At 38.3% G+C, this 19,956-nt stretch overlaps 1 protein-coding gene across 1 annotated transcript in view; it reads left to right on the top strand.

The window, feature by feature from the left end:
* The window catches only part of CDK14 (cyclin dependent kinase 14), a 329,099-nt gene that overhangs the window by 235,523 nt on the left and 73,620 nt on the right, over positions 1–19,956 (top strand). The window contains exon 12 of the mRNA XM_074156862.1: positions 3,190–3,238. Within this exon, the coding sequence (XP_074012963.1) occupies positions 3,190–3,238 (49 nt within the window). The remainder of the gene's footprint in view (positions 1–3,189; positions 3,239–19,956) is intronic.

The following is a 19,956-nucleotide window of genomic DNA, read 5'->3' as shown; positions in this document are numbered from 1 at the left end:
CTGAAGTAAGCATTGCTGTGCCAGTTTGAATCAGCTCAGTATCTGACCAAACATATTGCAGAATGACAGGTAAAGTCAAAATCTGTCTTTCCCCAGGTTTAGGTTAGCTTTTCAGCAATGATTCAAGTCAGTTTAGTTCTCTTTCCACCTAGCACTTTTTTGCACCAAAATAGATTAACATGCAAATCTGCACTTTATTAACTATACTGAATTAATGTGTGTGTCTTTGGCTTGTTGTTACGCAGCACTGTCTAGCTGCATACTATTTTTCAGTCCTTTGTCATAAATGAATGGACAGTGCTATGGCTGGACTATTCACTTATAAAGTATACAAAGTCTTTATTCCAGTTTTCATGCGTAAGTATCTGCTTGCATAGATGTTTTTAATTCACATTTATAAACTTAAGTTCAAGGGTGAGCTCAGGTCCTGCTAAGGCCAATGCAACTTGGCTCTTGACCTTACTGGACCTCAGGCTTTTCCTCTGGAGAGCAGAAGCTTAATTAGGTGAACAACGGGTACAATTTGAATTGTAATGTTCCTCTTCCTTGTAAGTATGGGTCATACTCTCAATGCTAATACAGAACATATACTTCAGTACTGAGTTTTTATTTGTGCTATTGGGTATTAAAACATAATCATGGGCACTGACTCCAGTGCCATGTAACTGGAACAAAGCATGGGTACATCTAATAATGTTCCTGACTACTTTGCCCATTTGATTAAAGACCTGCCTTGGGGCATTGGCACATCTGTAGTAGTTGCATTCCATGCAATGTATAATAGAGAGAAGAAGAAATTGTCGCTTCCTGTAGTTTTAATCTGGATGCCGCAGGTGTGATAAGTTATTTTGTTGTGATATGTGCACACAGACAGTAAGGAAACCTCTTTGCTTGCTGGTCTCAGTTAGAACATACTCAGCAACTTCTTTTTTTCCCCTCTTCAACCCTTATGTTCTGCACCCATTGCGGTATCGCAACTTAATAGAAAAAAGAGAAGAAACTACCACAATGGTTTAAATTGCTTTTCCTTTTTATAGTGTCCAGGCTACTAAGTGCCTGGGATAACTCAGTCAGGGATTGGAAAGTACTGTAGAGCTACTAATTTACAAAATATAGGGTAATGTCAGTAGCATGGTATTCAATGTAAATGCTTCTCAAGCTCACACTAAGTAATAAGGTAGCATTCTCAACAATGAGATGTATCAGAAACAAGTTCAAATGTGTTAAGAAGTGTGCACAAAATTGGCAGTAAAAGTATTTTATTTGGAGAGATATATTCACAGAGCAATATATTTTCTGTTAGTAAAATGTATGACAGGACCTATAATTCATTTCTTACAATACCCTAATCCTAACAACAAATTAAGATTTATAACCCTGTATAACATAGTTCATAATAATTCAACCTAATAATTTTAGTTTGTGGAGAACTGGATAATGATAGCATATCTGAAGTTGCCGAGATGTCTCTTTTCTTGGCTAAATATCTTCATTCTGACAGAGAAGTCAGCTAGATGCTACTTTAATGGTCATCTAAAGTAGTCAAGTATTTTCCAACTTTTTGTTGGCAATACAAAAAAAACCAACCACCACACAAAAAAAACTTTCAAACTTTTGTTTCCTATGTTTGTCTACATCTAAAAGCCTTTTAGAGTATGACTATGTAGTTAGTGTTGGGGTTTTTTCTTGCTAAGAATGTAATTAGAGAAAATTTAGGCACAATGTTACAAAAGTGATATTTATAAATTATATTGGTGCTAAAACTAGTTATAGTCATGTGGCTTCCAGTTTCCAGTACGCTCACAAATCTAACAGGGAGTGATTTCATTGCTTTAACTGCATCAGTGTGCTTAAAGCAACAAAGCGTGTAAATGCGAAGTGGCCCTCGAACACAGTTTGCAGGTCTGTCATTTACCCAGAACTTCCAATAGTGAAGTCAATGAGAGCTGAAGTTTCTGCATACATCTTTTTAGTTAAATAAAAAAAAAAAAAGAAAGTGGGTGTAAGATACAAAATCATCCACCTTGATGCTAGAATGTTGTGTGCCATTAGTTTTGGCACCTTTAGAACTGACTACGTATGAAGTATATGTCACAACTTCAGAGCTGACATAAGCAAAGTATACAAATACAAGAATTTGAACACAGCCCCTCAATTTGTTACATTTACACTTGTTTTGCACAGTAAGATGCATGCATATGTGTGTGCATATATATATATAAAACTATTATAACTGTACAGTGTGCCTATTAAATGTTGTGCTCATGGGTGGAGAGGAAGCAAAATTAATTTTTGAGGTTCCATGGAGTACTTGGTAAGTTTAGGATTTCTTTCTAGCAGCTAATGCCACCACACTAGGGTAGCTCAGCAGGGCAAGTACCTGTCTACACAGGAGGATTTCAGTGCAATGAGGCTTTGTGGAAAATGTTATTATATTCTGCAGTTGGATTCCATTTGTTTCTTCCTGAGAGGCACTTAGCTCCGGTTCAAAGAGCTAACGGAGTACTGGCTCTTCACTTCTGCAGCAGCTTTCATAGCATCTTCCTCCGTCAACCAGAGTCCTACTGCAGAGCAAGCATCTTCTTGAATATGAGAAAGTACTTATATCTGAACTTAAGAACTTAATGTTTGAGTAGATAAGCTGTCCTTGTACTTGTTACTTCTGCTCATTATTTGTATGTGTTCCTTAGAGAATGGACTCTTATGTGGCCATCATGTTCTGTGTGTCCCTGTGTGTCACACAGACCCACACTTACTCTTATGCCTTCTGAGAAGCATAAAACCATGACAGTGAACTCACAGAGAATTGTATTCGTGATGAAGAAAAAGCAATACTAGATTTCAGGCATTTTTTTTTTACCCTAGCAGTCAAAAACTACTTTAGAAAGAATTGTAAAAAATTCAGTTTCTAATGATGCCAGAGTAAATGAGCTTTAGGTCATGATGGTTTGTTCTGTTTGTTCGTTTTAACAAATCGGGATCTTTTGGGGAGTTTTAGTGGTTTGGGTTTTTTTTTTCCCTGTTTGTATGACAATTGCTCCCATGCTGACTTTCTTACCTTGTCTTGAGACTTGAGCTGCAGTAGTTACATAGAAATGATGAAATGATGAAAATTGTCAGTAGATAAATATATTTGAAAAAAAATTCCTGATTTTAGCATAAATAATTGAATGCCTCTTTTCCTTACAGAACGGTTTACACAGTACAGCCCTAAAAACCTTAGACAAGCATGGAATAAGTAAGTCTTTTTTATTTATTTACTCTTTTGACTCTTCAAGGATATGATTCATGCCAAGCTGAAGTTATCACAGCTACCTTAAAAAGACTCTATCCTTTTTATTTACAGTACAGATGTGGAATTAGTGAGGTATTATTCTTTCCTGCTTCTGCCAGTTTTAAATGTTTTTGAGTTACCAGTTACCTGTAAATAGGGGGAAACTGTATAGCATGGTATTTTCTTCTTGGGGATGTCAGTTTGAGTGTATTGAGCTCATTGAGAGATGCTGTGTTACTGCTTTGGGCCATCAGTTTTGAATCTTGTTTTCTCTGCTCCAGTATAACAATTAAAAGACTTCTAAATAATGTGTTTCTAATCAACTTTTGAGTGTTTTTTCCACATAATCATCCCCTGATGCCAGGTCCACCTGGTTATTGCTGTGAGCTGATGACCATCCTGTTGTATATTTTAATTATCATGACTGCAGAAAGTCAATGTGAATTCACCGCCCCTTTTTTTTTTTTTTTTCTTTTAACGTTTCCTGAATTTTGTCACATTTACATCAGATGGACACTGATATATAGGTATTGTGCTCAAAATCCAGAAAGGTTGCCTGGTAAGCCAGGAATGTCTGACCAATCATCTGTGTAAAGTTTACTAGAAGATTTCTCAGCACATGAAGAATCTTTGTAGACAAGATATTTGGGCAGCACTGTATTGAGTGATTAACGTCTTTTATCTTTTGAAGGAAGCATACACAGTTCGAGTTGGATGAGCAGGATAACAGCTATGTCTTGCCACAAAAATTGTTAGAATTTTTCTCCACTCTCTTTTGACCACAATTTTTTGGAAACAAGGCTAAGCCTTTGCTGCACCAGCATTGTTGTTTTCTTTCTGGTACTCATTCCAAATTTTATTGTTGATACCAACAGACTGTCTTGTTGGTAGTTTATCAGGGAGTTCAAGAGATAAATCAGCAGGAGACTGAAGCAACTCCAAGTTCACCACTGAAGTTGAAGATACGAAATGTTTTAGTGAAGGAAATTCCTTGTTGTAAGGAAAAAAGTTACCGATAAAGTAGTTAAGTCCAAATCCTTTTTCAATATCCTAATTTATTAGCAATGGAGTGTGTCTACAGCTCTAAAAATCATAGCATGGTCACATGCCCAAGATGTGATGAGATTTATACTCACTTTTCCATCCCATTATTACTTCTCCATCTGCTCCTTCCCAGACCAATTTGATCCAGTGTTCTGGACTGAAGCACAAAGGCATTTTTCATTCAAATAAAAACAGCAACCAACTTTTGAAATTGGGGTTAACTGAGGGAGGAGAAATCTCTTAATGTAACGGGATCATAGTTAAAATTAGGTGTTAGTTGTTGGATGTGATACCATCAATGTTCACCCTTGTTCACCTGTGTTTCTGCAGTGCCAGATGTCTTTCATGACCCCGTAGCTCACCCTGCGTTACTACTGGATCCTCTATGGTTAGGAGTAACTTTCTGATTCCTGCAATGAGGCACATAAAGCTGGCACTGAAGCCAGTGCAGGCCTTCACAAAGGTTAAGTGTCACCTCCCTGAGTTAATTGACTTTCAACAGTCTATAGAAAAGTTCCTGGCTTGTCCAGTTCAGACTGGGAGCTGAATTTGGTGGCTTTCATGGAAAAGTCCATCTCCTGTTTACTCTAGAGGGAGAACAGGAAGATTAGCTTCACTTACAGTTAGCTTTTGTGAATATCTCAAACAGTTTTGGCAGTTCTTGTGATCCTTGCAAGCATCTTGCAATGTTGGACTCTACCTCAGTCTTATTGCTTGGAATGATGTAATTCCCTGAAAGTCACAGCTTTCATTTTAAAAAGTTAGTAACTAGAATTAGCTTTATTCTGTCCTTTAACAATGAACAAACTTGCAGGTTCATTTTTCCTTTGAAAGTAGTCAATGAAATCCAAAAAGTTTGGAAGAAGCAATTATATTACAACACAGGCAATTAGATCTGTATTGGGAAAGAGGGACAAGGAAACTAATATTGATGTGAATGTGTTTGCTTGGGGGCATATATATGCATAAGTAATGTGAAGAGATACTGGCATTCTATTCCAGCCATTCTGCAGGCGTAGACTGAGTGCTTTTCTGTATTTTAACAGCACTTAGACGCAGCAGTATCTTCTATGTATGTATAAGTACAAGAATAGATTTGAATTTTAAAAGTTGCTGGTTTATGTTTCCTTCAAGAATATTGCATGAAATTTCTGTTTCTGTAAAACACAAAAAAAGAGCAAAACCCTCGATCTCTGAGACTTCATAATTGACACAAGTTATGATCACATCACAGGCTGATTCAAATAAGACCAGAGATTTTTCATTTCTAAGAAACCTCTTCAAAAATATTTATATATTTTCAATGCTCCATGCATAAAGGATTTGCAATTTTTCAGCATAAGTGAAGGGATTGAAAGACCAAAAGCAATGACAATACATAGAGTTCAGTGCTTCATATGTGCAGTTCTACTATAATAGGAAATATTCAATGCCTCAGAATTATGTATCATTTACATTCGAAATGTAAAGGATTTTCTCTTTTGCTAGTGTGAATCTTTATCTGTGTGCTGTATTAGACCACTGTTGCTTGCACAGCTGTAGTTAAGGATGTATAAACATTTCTGTTATAAGCATCATATTCCCAAGGGTTTATAATTCAGCTATAAAACTTAACACGTGGACAGACTGATTCATTCTAGAAATTTTCTTCTTTTATTAGCATGTTTCAAAAAGCAGCAGTCTCTAATCTTAAAAAAAAAAAGTAATTTTTAACTTCCAGATTTAATTTGTTGAAGGCTGTTGATGACACAAAAATGTCCCATTTGAAATAGAATTGCTTTAGGGGTAGTTGGAATAAACATGAGACCTAAGATGTGGATAAAAACATACAGCTTTTTGTTTTTAAATACGTATTGGTTTTGTTACAGAGTTGCTCCCTCTCAACATCTTAGTACTTTTGAAAGATAGATCTTAAACAACAATGTTTATTCGTCTTGGAAGGATTTACATGTGTGCTTAAACCCCTCTGAGGTGAAGTCCTGTTACTGTATTTTATAGAGGGCGTATTGGGATACAAAGAAATGAAGGAATTTGTCACACAGGACCTGCCACAGAAAGTGTAAAACTTTACACAAGTGTAAAAAAAGTGTAAAATAAGTGTAAAAAAAGTGTAAAATGAGTGTAAAATGAGGTTGAACTTCGTGCTCCCAAATTGGAAGAGAACTCCTTTGATTTTCTAAAGACAATGAAGCTTTCACCATCTACTGTTCCATCTTTCGGTCACAGTCTGGCCATTTACCTTGTCGGTGTGTATGTTCTGAGGTCCTGGCATGGAAGAGTTAGAATATGGGTTTAGAAGTCTTCAGAGACTTACCTCAAAATGTACATTATAATTCAATTTATATAAGGAGAGGTTACTAGAAGGAAGAATAACACTCTTCCAACATCTACAAACCCAGCTTCAAGTCTGCAAGGCAGAAGGAACAGAGGCAAAAAAAAAGCCACAGATGCTAGATTGGGGGCAAAATAATTGTACCTTGACTGACTACACCAGCTTCCATGAGATACGGATTTTAAAGGCAGAGGCAGACAATGGAACAATGATGAGCACGTGCCAGTGGCTGTTTAATTCCCGGTATAACTGGAAATGAGCTAAAAGCATGGAATGTAGCAGCTATGACAAAGTGAAACCCAGCAGGCTCATGATATAACAAGTCAGATCCCAAAAATGCTTAAAGTAGAATTGGTCAATATTAGAGGCTACTTTTGGGAAGTGTTTGAGGAAAATAATGTAACTAGCACTTATAGTGACTTAAGTCCTTTGGAGACTTTAACACTTAATTTCTTCACTGATTGTCAGACTACAGAGATAAGATGTGATTTATAAATTTTGTAGAAAATGCTTCCAACGGTAGGAAACAAAACTTGCATTGACAGTTGTTTCTATCTAGTATGAAGCTTCGCATACATTGCATGACCTAACATACTGTGGCATGTGATTATAAAATAACTGGTCTAAAAAGAATTAAGATGTGGTAATCTGATCTTCCCGTAGAGTTCATAATGAATTATATTTTCACCTTTTTTCCTGAACTTTTCTATTCAATTATCTCTACACAATAAAAACCAAGAACAGCTCTGCCTTGAGAATTCAGTGCAACCCGCTTCAATTTGTAAAAGCTTCTCCACAATAATAAACCCTTACAGAAGAATAACAAAAGAGAACTAATTATCCTTGTGTATATTTGGTAGGATATAAAAAGCTTTCGCAGATCTTTGTCATAATGGGTTGCACTGTGAGAAATTAGGTTGGAAAGAAAAGGTGCAGTTGAAAACAAATTCTGCTGTGCATAAATAGAGCTACTACTTAATAATTCCCCAACATGGCAGTATTTATTATAGAAATCACAGCTAGTCCCGGTGTTGGGGATTTCTTCCTCTAACAAGATGGCCTCTGTACTTGACACCTCTCTTCCTGAGGTCAGGGTGTTTAAAAGTTTCATTCCAGGATGAACTGGCCTATTTGGGGACTGTTATTCACTGAAAACTTCCTGAAGAAAGCAGAGGGAGTGAATAGAGATGAGTCCATGTATTTTGAGTCTGCATTTCATTTCAGGCATGACACAGACTGTGGAACTGTTTACAGCTGAGACTCGGGAAGGACTTCAGTATTTTTTTGTTTGGTTTTTGTTTTTAAGAAAATCTTTGCCTTACTGGGGTTTTGACTAAAGCCAAAGCTCTCATCTGATTGTCACTTTTAACCCCTTCACCTCCTGTCCCTTCACCATCATTGCTCATTGTAATATAGCCTGTAGTGCCACTGAAAGAATATTCAAGCTCTCAAGCACAGAAGGAACAAAAAGCTTTGGTGTTGTCATTGTCAAAACCTTTCTCATGGATAAAACTAAGCAATAAGGATTTAAAACTCTACCTGTGCGAAAGGTGGATTATACATGTACGCCTGCGTGCGCTTCAAGTGTGTTGAGGTTGTGCTGGGGCTGTCCCCTCACCTGCATGGCAGGGGTGACCAGAAATCGTGCTGGGGAGGGGCGAGGGTGGAAACTGGACGCAAAGGGAAAAGATTTTCTAGAAGCATTTGTGATATATATATCACAAATATGTATCACAGTGGCATATAAACCTACCTCTGTCTCCTGATGATTTGCAGTGGTACTGCTGTACTGAAAGAAAAAATACTTTAATTTCCCATTTTGTTCAATATTTCTCATAAATATCCCTTTATTCATCGTTATCTTTTGCTGGAGGGACGACAGGAATCATATCACGGCAAAAGCACACGTTAACTTGCAACACAAACGAGAAGCCCTTTACCAGATAGCAGATTTATTACACTGCCTTTATCAGAGAGCCCCTTCCCCGGCACCGCCGGCGGGGGGCCTGTCCCTGTCCCTCTCCCTGTCCCTGTCCTTGTCCTTGTCCCTGTCCCTCTCCCTGTCATTGTCCCTGTCCCTCTCCCTGTCCTTGTCCCTCTCCCTGTTCCTCTCCCTGTCCTTGTCCCTGTCCCGTTCCCTCTCCCTGTCCCCGGCCCCGGGCCACCCAGCGCGGGGGCGGTAGGGGGCGCGCGCGGGCCGGCAGCGCCCTCCGCGGGGGTCGGCGTCTTTGTTCCGAATGTGTTCCCTGACGCTGTTTTATTTTGCTTTGTTTCACGCCTTGGTAGGGTTGATTAAGTTAATTCCAAGGTGGTGGAAGCTCCCTGTCAAACTTCAGTGCCTTTTTGTGTGTCTGTACTGCACACTGCGCCCGCTCCCCGCTGCTGCGGGCGGGTTCGGCACCGTAAAGGGGCTCAGCTGCGAAAGTGCAAAATGAAGCAAAAGCTCTCAGGTCTGTGCTGACGTGACATGCGCTGCAGGTTTTGTCAGCTTTATGGTAATTAATTATATGATGCTGGTTGAAGCCAACGACTGAGATCTCCAGACGTTCTCTATTTAGCCTTTTGCCAAGATTAAGAATTCTTTACAGTTTATATTTGAATGTTTCCTTCAAATTGGAACAATTGTAAATTGCTCAAATGTTCTAACTTTTATAACTATGGGGGGAAGTTATTCCTAACAGACTTCATTGTTTATCCTGACATTCAATTTATTTTTTGCTTTATTCTAAACTCCCCTTCTTTTGTTTCGCTAAGCTTAATGCATTGTATTACATTGTCTTGGCCCAATTAAAAATGCTAATAAACCTTCTAAACTGGATCACAAAAGCACTTGTCCTCTTTTTCAGAGTACTAATAACTCCATGTTGTTTCATTAGTAAAATTACGTTGTTACTGCCCTATACCTTTCCCATCCATGACAGCTGAGAAAATACAGCCCCAATATACATGGATGTTCTTTGTTGTCTTCTGCAACATCTAATTCAGTTTCTGTCATTTGACTAAAGTTTGTTGGGATTCTTATGTCTGAACCTGTCCGTATTTTGGGTTATTTTTCCCTGGAAGTAATTGTTTGTAGTTCTCTATGCTCTATCTTGTTAATAGATTTTCTGCCCACATTTCTCACTTCTGTTAGCTTCTTTGTACTAATTTTGTTGTGTCCTGTGATGTTTTCAACATTTAGTTTCATCTAAGAACTGATTCAGTATGCAGCGTATCCCCTAGTCCAGTTCATTAATAAAGATGTTAAATCAAAGTGTGACTAATGCTAATCCCTCTGGCACACAGCTGGACACTGCGCTTCCAACTCCGTACATTGCCCCTCATTGTTACTCTCTGCGTATGGTCTCTCAGCCAGTTTTCAGTCCATGCGATAGCGTATCATATCCCAGCTCCACGGAGTTTGTCCACAGAGCAAGAGTCTTAACAGAAATATCAAACATTATCCCTTGTTGCTTTGTTCCACCAATGATTAAGTCCATTTTAAAAAATAATCAGTTTATCTGATGTCTTGTTCATTAGTCATCACTTCTTTTGATTGCCATTTCATCTTAGTTTTTTCCTAAAACTAGTTTTGTTTCCATATTGTCAATATCATGTTCCTTTTGTCTATATTCCACTTCTATATTGTCCAGCAAGTACTTGCAAGCAAGATTCTTTTCTCTATTTGAAAACCAGAAAGGAAGTATGTGTATTTTTTTTTTTAAGTCTAGTAAAATAGTTCAGAATGCAGAGCAAAATTAGCTAATTTTACAGTAACTTATCTACGTAATAATCCTGTGTAGAGAAATGAGCAAAGAAAATTAACTCTTCTTGAGTATTTTTCCTGGAAAGACCTTTAAAAGGTGCCTTACATTTGTTTGCTATCCTCACTAATTCCTTAAGAATTCTTCAAGATATTGAGATATCCAGGTATGATTTTTTCTTTCTGAGTATGTTCTTCATTAACGTTTTTGAGTACTTAATCAACTCTTTTCAGATATTTCCAGTTAGTTGTTCTTTCTTCTTAATGCATTTCTACATGCCAACGTTGTATTAATTTCTCAGAGTTATGTTCTTGGTAGTCTGTTACTCACGTGTTGCCCTGTTCATTTCTGTGTCTGTGTCTGTGTTCATTTCTTGGTTTGAAGTCTAATACTTTCTGATCAGAGGCACCGGGCATCATTATATCCTCGCATTCCTAGTTCTGCCCTCTTGCTGGAGTTCTGTACTGTTGGCCTCTCTGCTGTAGTCTTTCTTCTCCAGATAATGGCATTGCTGACAAAATTAAGTCTCTGAGATATGTTTTAAAAATATTTTCCTGAGGAACTGAGGACATACTGTGAAGGCAGTAGTATAAGTGAAGTAGACCTTACTGCTGGGTCTCTGGTTATATGTATGTAGCCATTGAAGGCAAGATTTTTCCAGAAAGAGAGCCAAATTGATAGGCACCTTAAGAATTGGGCTGGCATTCGAGTGCTTCGTGCTAAGCAACTGCTGTTGGCTTAAATGCCTTGATATTTTCTACTGTTTTTTGTCATGTATTACAGAAAATTTTTCTTTAACTCAACGGTTCCTTTGATTTTCATCTTAGGGTCTCAGAAATATGTATAATTTTGGGAGATGGTGCAGACAGGCAATAACTGTAGTAATATGAGTAATGCCAGTGAGTTTGGCCACCTCTGCAGATAGTTTAAGCCGATCTCAGCCCCTGTGTTGGCTGGCTCTGTTGCTAGCCAAAGACTTACAGGCAGTGGTTAAGGTTTCTGCAGGGGTACAAACATCACAAAGTATCTTTACCTTAGACAAACACATATTTTACTGAATTTTATGACAATTTGATATGGGGTTTTCAGCCTAATTTTGACCATCACCTTTTCTGTGGTAGGATGGTAACCATAGGTATTGCCATTCATGAGAATCTCCTGTGACTGTCTCCCAAAATTCATTGCAATTTTGTCAAGAAAATCATAATTGCTTCCTTTCCTGTGTTTCTGGCTGTGACCAAAAAGTTTTCATAGTTAAATTTAGTGATTTTTTTCAATAACCTATTTTAGAAAGCTCAGAGCTATTATTTGAGAATTTGTGAAAGATGCTGGTTGCAAGCAGATCATCATGTAAATATTTTCAGTGCCTGCTTGACCTGAATGTCAAAACGTGAAGACAGGAGACAATAATCCTTGCTGATGCATTAAAATGGAGAGGTTAGGTGATGTATCTTCAGCAATACGATGGGGAATAACAAGCCTCAGCATAGGGCTGGTGCACCTGCCATCGCTGGAGGGCAAAGAAGCAAGTGGTTCCAAAGGGAACTGACCTTTTTCTTTTAGGCATTGAGTCAATCCCATATCCTAAGGCACACATTCTGGTATTATGCTGAACAACAGACTCTGGTGAGAATCATGAAAAAAACCCCATGAAACGATAGTGACAGTGATTTGTGTATTGTTTCTAATTAAGCCTTTATAGGAAATTATTCTGTAGTTTTGAAAGACGGTTCTTCTCTGATTAAGATAAATTTAATTGAAGTTTAAAATAAAATAATGAAATGTTGTTTGTCTAAGTTAGCAGCTCGCTGGATACCAAAATGTAAATGACAATATTTATCACTAAGTGTGATTCACAAAAAAAACTGCATCCTTTTAAATAATGTAATGTATAATCCAGTGTATATCCACTGTCTGCTACCTCAGCTGGATTTATACATCTAAGATCTGATTTACAAATAGACAACTTTCTGTTTAATTATTCACCTCATAATAATTGATCTTACAGAGTTGATCTTATGCTGGAGCATATTTGATCATAAATTCAATGAAAGCAGCCACTATCTTTGTGATGTTTGTCCAGCTAAATCCTTCAGTGAATAAAATAATAAAGATGCTAGCTGTGTTTGTGTTATGATCACTGCTGCAATAGGAGATTGGAAATACAAATGCATAAAAGCTCTAATTTTTCATGTTGGATTTATGAACTCAGAATTTTACTGCAAAGAACTTAAATAGAAAAAATAAAATTTTTAATTCTGTCACATTCTCAAAAGTGTATTGTTTCTTTTTTTTTTTTGTTCCTATTGTTTAGGAATCCAGAATATTTTTAAAATATTGCTATTGTTTGGACCCAAACTTAAAAAATCCAAGGAAATCTTGTAAAAATAGATGACATTTATGCTTTTCTCTCTGACTCTATTGCAGGTTAAGAATGGGCCATCATTTTTGCATTGCCGCCTTTGGTTAGATTCTATAGCAATCTTAAAGCTCTGAATACTACTTTGTACTGTTAGCGTGCCTCAAACTAATTTCACCACCCTGACATAAAAAATCATACTCCAGATTATTTTTGGCCTTCCTTCAGCATTATGACTTTTGTAGAATAGCATTATATTCCTTTTACTTCTTTCATATTTGATCCGTGAAGTGCCCCTGAGTCAGGCTTTATTCTGTGACCATGAGGGCATGGATCTGTCCTGAGATGTTGACAGACAGTGTTTGGTGAATATCATTTTCTGTCAGATACAACCTGCGTCTGTGCAGCTAATGAAAACAGAGCCAGGGACTGTCACCTGGCCCTGAGGGCATGTGGGAGACCTTAGCTACAGCTGTGCTAACTAACACTTGGGCATGCATCTTCCTGGGCTTTGTGTGGTCCCTGTGCAGCTACAATTATTATTTTTGGGGTGTTCAGTATTAGTTTTTAATCCAAAGTCTCCACAATAATGTAAGATCAATACTGCAGACCATGAGAATTGCATTTGCTAGCACACAATTGAAGGTATTTGGTTTTTTTGGTCTGGTGGGGTTTTTTGGGGTTTTTTTTTTTTGGTGGTTGGACTCGGTGATCTCATAGGTCCCTTCCAACCATGAAGATGCTGTTATTCTGTGAAGGTAGTACATTGCATGCCCTTTTTGTAGGAGGCAGGTACCTGCTGCCTTTTGGTAACGGTCCCTGGCATGGACTGTTCCCTGAACTTTTGTCTAGGAGTGGTTTTGGAGAGTGCTAGTTGGCATGGGCCAAAACATTCCAGGGGCTAATGTGGACACTCAGTACCTGAGTGGTCAGACTCCCTTCCCAGCCCTGCCTAATTCAGCAATGCAGGCTTCACCAGAGATACTCTTACTATTCCCTGCCCCTTGCACACTTGAGCAAATTCCCAGTGAAGTTTCTCCTCTCTCTGTAATGCTACCATCTTTTGTCATCTAGGCCTGAAGCCTTAGGAATGTTTTTTATCTTTCCTATCTCGTGCATCCAGACTGCTATATACATTTTACAGTTGTTTTTTTTTTCTTTGCATCTTTTCCAAGATAATTCTTTTCCTGCCCTAACCAACTTGGTCACTCAAGTATTGATTATCATAATATACTTCTATTGGCCTCTCCTGACCAGCACCTTTCTTCAGATCATATAAAACGCAACCAGTAAATTTAGTTTATTTTCTTGTGGATTATTTAGCCCCCCTCCCAGCACTGGCTCTTTTACTCCATTGTTTTTGAGCTCGCTCTTACCCTTTTCAAAATCCTCCATAATTATGCCTCTTCCCCTCTTCCTTCACAGAGCTCTGTATCTGCTCTTATTCCTTATTCTTATGTTAGTCATGTCTTACTCATATTTAGGTTGTCTTCTGTCCCCTATATAATTCAGGCAGGCTCAAAGCTGCTGTCTTCCTTTCTGGGAATCAGATGGGCTTGTGCCCAGATAGTGCATTTACCCATTGTGTGCGGTCCTTTTCTCCAGGCTTCTTGTTCCCGGTTTGGAAGCTGCTGGGACTAATCCTTGTTTGCCTCAAATACCTGTTTTCACAGAAGCTGAGTCTATTTAGGCCCTAAAATGGGACCCAGATGTTTATTTACCTGCCCGTCTTTATTCAGTGGCAACGCACATGACCAGATGTGTCACAGAGCTCCATGGGAAATCTGACCTTTACTGGTCACTATTATACATAGAAATTTTTATTTTAGTTCTTAAATCACCTATGCTGATTTATGTCTAAATAGCAGTAACTCCCTGCTTAGCTGTCTCTTTCATCCTATTTTGACAGGTTCAGTTTTGCAAAAATAGTTCAAGATTGAGTCCTTCCCTACCGCAAGCCCATTTCTGACTGTCAGATAGCGCTGCATCCTCACACATATGTGAGTGCGAGCACTTAAAACCTATGCATTGCAGTAATTGATAGCTAAACTATATGAAATTTGTGGTTTGGTCATTCATCTGCAACCTTTTTATAGTTAAATAGGCATAAACTATTGTGTTAAGTCTGAGCAACTTTTTAAAAAGACACTTCAATACAGCTATGTGTGGATATGTAGTGTTTCATTTTTTTAAAAAGATATCTGCAAAATCACGTTACTTTTTTTCCAAATTGCCTACTAGAGAGAGATCACTGTTTTCTCCTTCTACAGTGGTCTCTGTGCCAAAGAAATAATTACCCTCATTTTTTCCCTTGTTCAAGTTCAAAGTGAAATTCAGGTTTCTTTTAACAGATTGGCACAAGCATATTTGTCTCTTAACAAGTATTACTGCTGTTGGTATCAGACAGTGGATTTTCAGTCTGCCAGCTTCTCCCTACTGGAAGATGACCTAACATTTCCTTTAGAAAGTATCTATCTCCATTAATGTAAAGGGAAAGAGTGGTGTGCTAAGTCAGGAAAGTGAATCTGGAGAAGGAACAGCACCTTCCACACTACAATGTTGCCGTGAATGTGGTTGTCCAGCTTGTGATCTCTTCTAACATCACCTGAACCGGGGATTTCAGGGTCAGGGAATTGCAGCTAGTTCTGTCTAAATGTATGAGTGTAATCATAGATAATAAAGTATTTCTGATTGCATAGCTTTGAATATATTGCCCATATGATCCCATTATAACCATCTTGGTCTCCTCCTCTCAATGTTTACTGGTTCTGCATCATTTCCCTGCCAGGTCTTAGCTTAGGAGTGTCGTTGCAAAAAGACCAGGATGCCTACTTGTGTGTAATTGCTTAGTCTCATTGGGTTCAGCCAGGTGACTCATATACAAAAAGTTAAATACATGCATATGCCTGGGGTCTGTTTCCCTGAACTTTCTAGGCTTGGGGCATTCTCTCTGCCTCCAAATCTCTATCCACCTTTAATGAGCTGCATAAATAAATACAAACTACTCCTGTTCATTCCATATCCATAAAAATATTTTTTATTAGCTGAGATGTATACAATAATAGAACAGATCAGACCCATACGATGTTTTAGGGAGCTGTGGGAGGACAGGACAAGAAGCTGCTTCCAAGCAGTTGATGGATCTGAGGCCTTGGCCAGACAGATTTGTAGGTTAACTGTGATAAATGATCTTTGACTTTACTGACTAAAGCAAGGTCACCCTTCTTGGGGTTCTGCCTGCGAGCTGCAACCTTGCAGCAAATTTTGTTGAAGTACTGTGCAAACAGACCAGTTCTTATTTACATTAGAATGAAATTAAGACTTCTCAAACCTGAGATGATAAAATACTGGACAACAAGAGGGCAGAGATTTACAAGGCAGTGCTAATGTTTGTTTACTAGAATTTAGTTCTGTCACGTTTTTTTTTTAGTTTTCAAAAGGCATTAGGCCCAAGAAGGCAGCTGTTTTTTCTTTCTGTAGTCATTTAATAAGGGAAAATAGGGGAAAGTTTGTTTATTGCCATAGTGGCTGCACCCACTTGACAAATTTGAAATTCAGAGTTTAGTTGTTTTTTCTTTGGAGTATTTTTTGCTTGGATTTCTTTGGAGAAAAACAATCCAGGTTGTTGAGGGTGGGAGGAGGAGAAGCACAGAGCTTTGACTGCACTGTATGTCAAAGGTTTATTGCAGCTGTTTCTATGTTGGGGCGGGGGAGGGCGGGGAGAGGGGTTTATTCCCTCCTTTTTTTGGCTTATGTCCAGCCAGTGAGGAAATAAATATGTGAAGAAAGAATGCTGTGGAATACTAACTCTGCTGCCGTATTTTCTTCCTTTTATCATGCCCCAAGATTCAGTGAAGTTCATATAAATTCACCATGCCTGCTTTTAAAAAGCGTTAACAGAAAGGCATTCTTCCTTTAAGAGTCAGACTGTAAAAGGTGATTTTTCTTTGACTCAGTTTGGTTTAAGCCTGTAAAAAGCATTAAGTGAAAAATCTGATATATTTGTTAGGGCATTTATTGCATTACTTACTTATATTTTCAGTTCTCAGTGAGAGGTTTATAGAGAACATAAACCTTGAAGAGTTTTTATTCAGGATTAAAGATATATTTTCCCCATTTTCTGATGAAATAATAGCTCATAAAATGATTGGGTATTGGTAATTATTTTTAGCTCTATTTATTTTCTAAGGATATTCTGTTCAACTTGATGAAGTACCCAAAGAAGGCCTTTAGAAAACACTCTCCTTGATCAGACAATTCATGCCCTTTAAAGAATTTCAAAATAATCAAAAGCTTCTGGTTAGATGTCATCACCATGTTGTTGTTCTTCATTAATTACACTCACAGCAAGCAAAGATCTTCCAGTAAACTATAAATCTAGCATATTCAGTAGTAGTCTGTTGTGGTGTAAGTAATACACTGTCTTCCATAATGAATAGCTTTAATACTGGGCTAATTGGGATGCTGAAAGAACTAAAATAGCTGATTGGTGGTGGCATGTAAAATCAAAAAGAAGTAATTGCTAAATTCTTTCTTTCTAGGGCAAAATGGTAAGGCATGTTCTAATTAGAATTTTTTGGGAAATACTTTTCCTGGGAAATACATGTGTATCTGAGAGAAACTGATGAAAACCAAGTGAAATAATAAGAAATTCTTCAGATATTCTTCTAATTTAAAGAATTAGTTGTGGTTTTAAACAGTAGCAAAACATTGTACCCAGCAGTCATGTTGCTTGGAATATCACAGCCTCAGAATTCCCAGGAGTTAAGGAAGTTATGTGATATCACAAAAAGACACATTCTCAGTAGCTTAGAGTATGTTATCACTGGACATATTTTGTATATTTGCTGTTTAAATAAGCTTATGTTTCTTCTCTTCAGTGTCTGCCATACAGACTCCATAGTTCTTGCTTCATGTGACTCCGGCATATATGATCCTGACAAAAGGATACCTACTATCAAAGGGAAACCTTATTCTGTATCAAAATGTTATAGAACAAGTCAGGGAAATACCTGCAGGATTGTCAATGGATGGTTCTGGCTCTCCTCCTGCCCAAAGCTCTCGGTGGCTGGCACTGGGTGTCTCTGGAAGGTTTCATAGCCCAGCGCATTCATTCTGGGGCATCAGAGCAAGAGCTAGCCTGGGTGCCTGTCAGGCTGTAGAAGGACAAAACTCAGGATACTCTTAAGTCTGTTGTGGATTGACTGATCTTCTTTAAGCTTAGTATTTAAAGCTTAAGTCAGCCAAATTCAATGTATAATTTTGGTGCATTCTATAAGGGTTCTGCTTCCTGTACAAAACAAATCTTTCAAGTGGGATATTGCAAGCAGTATTGTGTTGTAGAAATACAGTAATACATCTGAAATGGACACTAAAACACATCAAATCTAGTGCAGCATCAGGGAGAAATAGACTCATGTCTAAGTTTTTGTCTTGAGCTACATTCAGTGATGACACGTACAAACAATTTTATGATCTAGTCATGACTGAGCTCAATGGCCATTATCAAATGTGTGAGAGCTTGTGTGAGAATTGCTGTGAGAAGTTGGAGCACTTCATTGTCTAGGTTAGGTATGACCAAATGAAGTCTGATGCCTCACGTGACCCATGCATAGTTTAAGTAAGTGTCTTAACTCCCTATTCTGAGAAGTTCAGGAGCTGCAGTTGTTATAGTTTACCTACATGGTCAGTAGATTCTTTTAAAAATTTACCAAGTGTATAAAAATTATATACCTAGAGGTAAATCTATATTAATTAAAATAGAAAAAAAAAAAAACCACCCTAATTCCCTATATTGCTAGAAGCTTCATTTGTTACATTTACTTTTTTTCATGAAATGCTATTCACCTTGGCTGCTTTCCAGCTAATGGCATCTCTGCAACTGTCAGGTGAGAATTAGTTCAGACAGGTCAGGGTTATTATTACCTTCCTGGAATGCACTGAATGAACTTACCTCCACAGCTTTCCAAATGGGGCTCTGACCTCTTTTACATCTACATTAACAGCAATGCCAAAGAATCAAACACTGATACTTTTATCTCTGTTCCATATCTGTTGAATAGTTATCATTGGTTGTCCCGGCTTTTGTTTTAATAATAAACACTTTGGCCACCTTTTCAGTACTTCAACAGATAAGACTGCTGATGCCGTGATATGGTAATATAATTAAAAGGGATCAAACTAATTGCTAAATTTCCCGAGAGGTTGTTTCATATGCCCTTACAGAAATGGTGGAGATCTGACAACGCTGGAGTGGGTGTTGTACAGGAGCACAGAGCAGGGACAGATGTGGGAGCAGTCTAGCCTTGTTAGTGTGGGACGTGCCCCAGCCCAGCTCATCTGAGAAGGCTGAGTGGGATGTTGCACTAGTGTGGCGATCTTGCCTCTAGTGAGATACCGAGCTAGAAGAGTACAATTAAACCAATGGCCATGGGGGCCCGGAAACCTTAGAATCATAGAATCATAGAATCATCTAGGTTGGAAAAGATCCTTGGGATCATCGAGTCCAACCATCAATGCTACTTTACAAAGTTCTTCCCTACACCATATCCCTCCTTGCATGTGTAGAGGGCTCAGTGGTTTTGTGTCTAAACTGCCTCCATTTGGAAAGAGCAAGAGGGGCAGTGAGTGTTGGAGACATGCCTCCTAAAGAATGAGGAGCCCGGTGTTAGGGCTGCTGTTGACAGCCCCACGCTGGTGTGGTGGACGATCCCAATGCCGAAATGTGGTTCCAGTGGCTGTGTTTGTAATGTTTACTGTGTAGTTTTGCTGGAAGTACCTCTGTGCTGTGTAGTAGAGCAAATTCTGTATTTTGTGATTGATCAGCAACAAGGAAGGCCCTGCTTCAGTGAGCCTTCAGAAGCTTTTGTCTCCCTTTGTTCATCAGTTTTAGTTAACACTGAGAAAATTAATAACATCTTTACTCCATTAGATTCTTGTCTTGAGGTACTGCTTTTTGTCTTCATCTGTATCAAAAGCTAAAAGCATTTTATCAAAATGTGCATTCACTTGTTGTAGTAGTTTCATGATGGCTAAATAATCTCTGCAACAGCTCCATGGAGGCACACCAGGCACGCTAGGGCACCAGCTCCTGCACGCTAGCACTGGCACGTCAGGTCTTTGAAGACGGTAGGTGTTCTCGGCATGGCTGTAACAACAGAAAAGCCTGTTGATGTTTAGTAAAAGGGAAATGTTACTTAAGGTA

This window comes from Numenius arquata, chromosome 12 (genome assembly GCF_964106895.1).
Source record: "Numenius arquata chromosome 12, bNumArq3.hap1.1, whole genome shotgun sequence".
Lineage (NCBI taxonomy): Eukaryota > Metazoa > Chordata > Aves > Charadriiformes > Scolopacidae > Numenius > Numenius arquata.
This window is presented reverse-complemented; position numbering and strand designations above follow the sequence as displayed.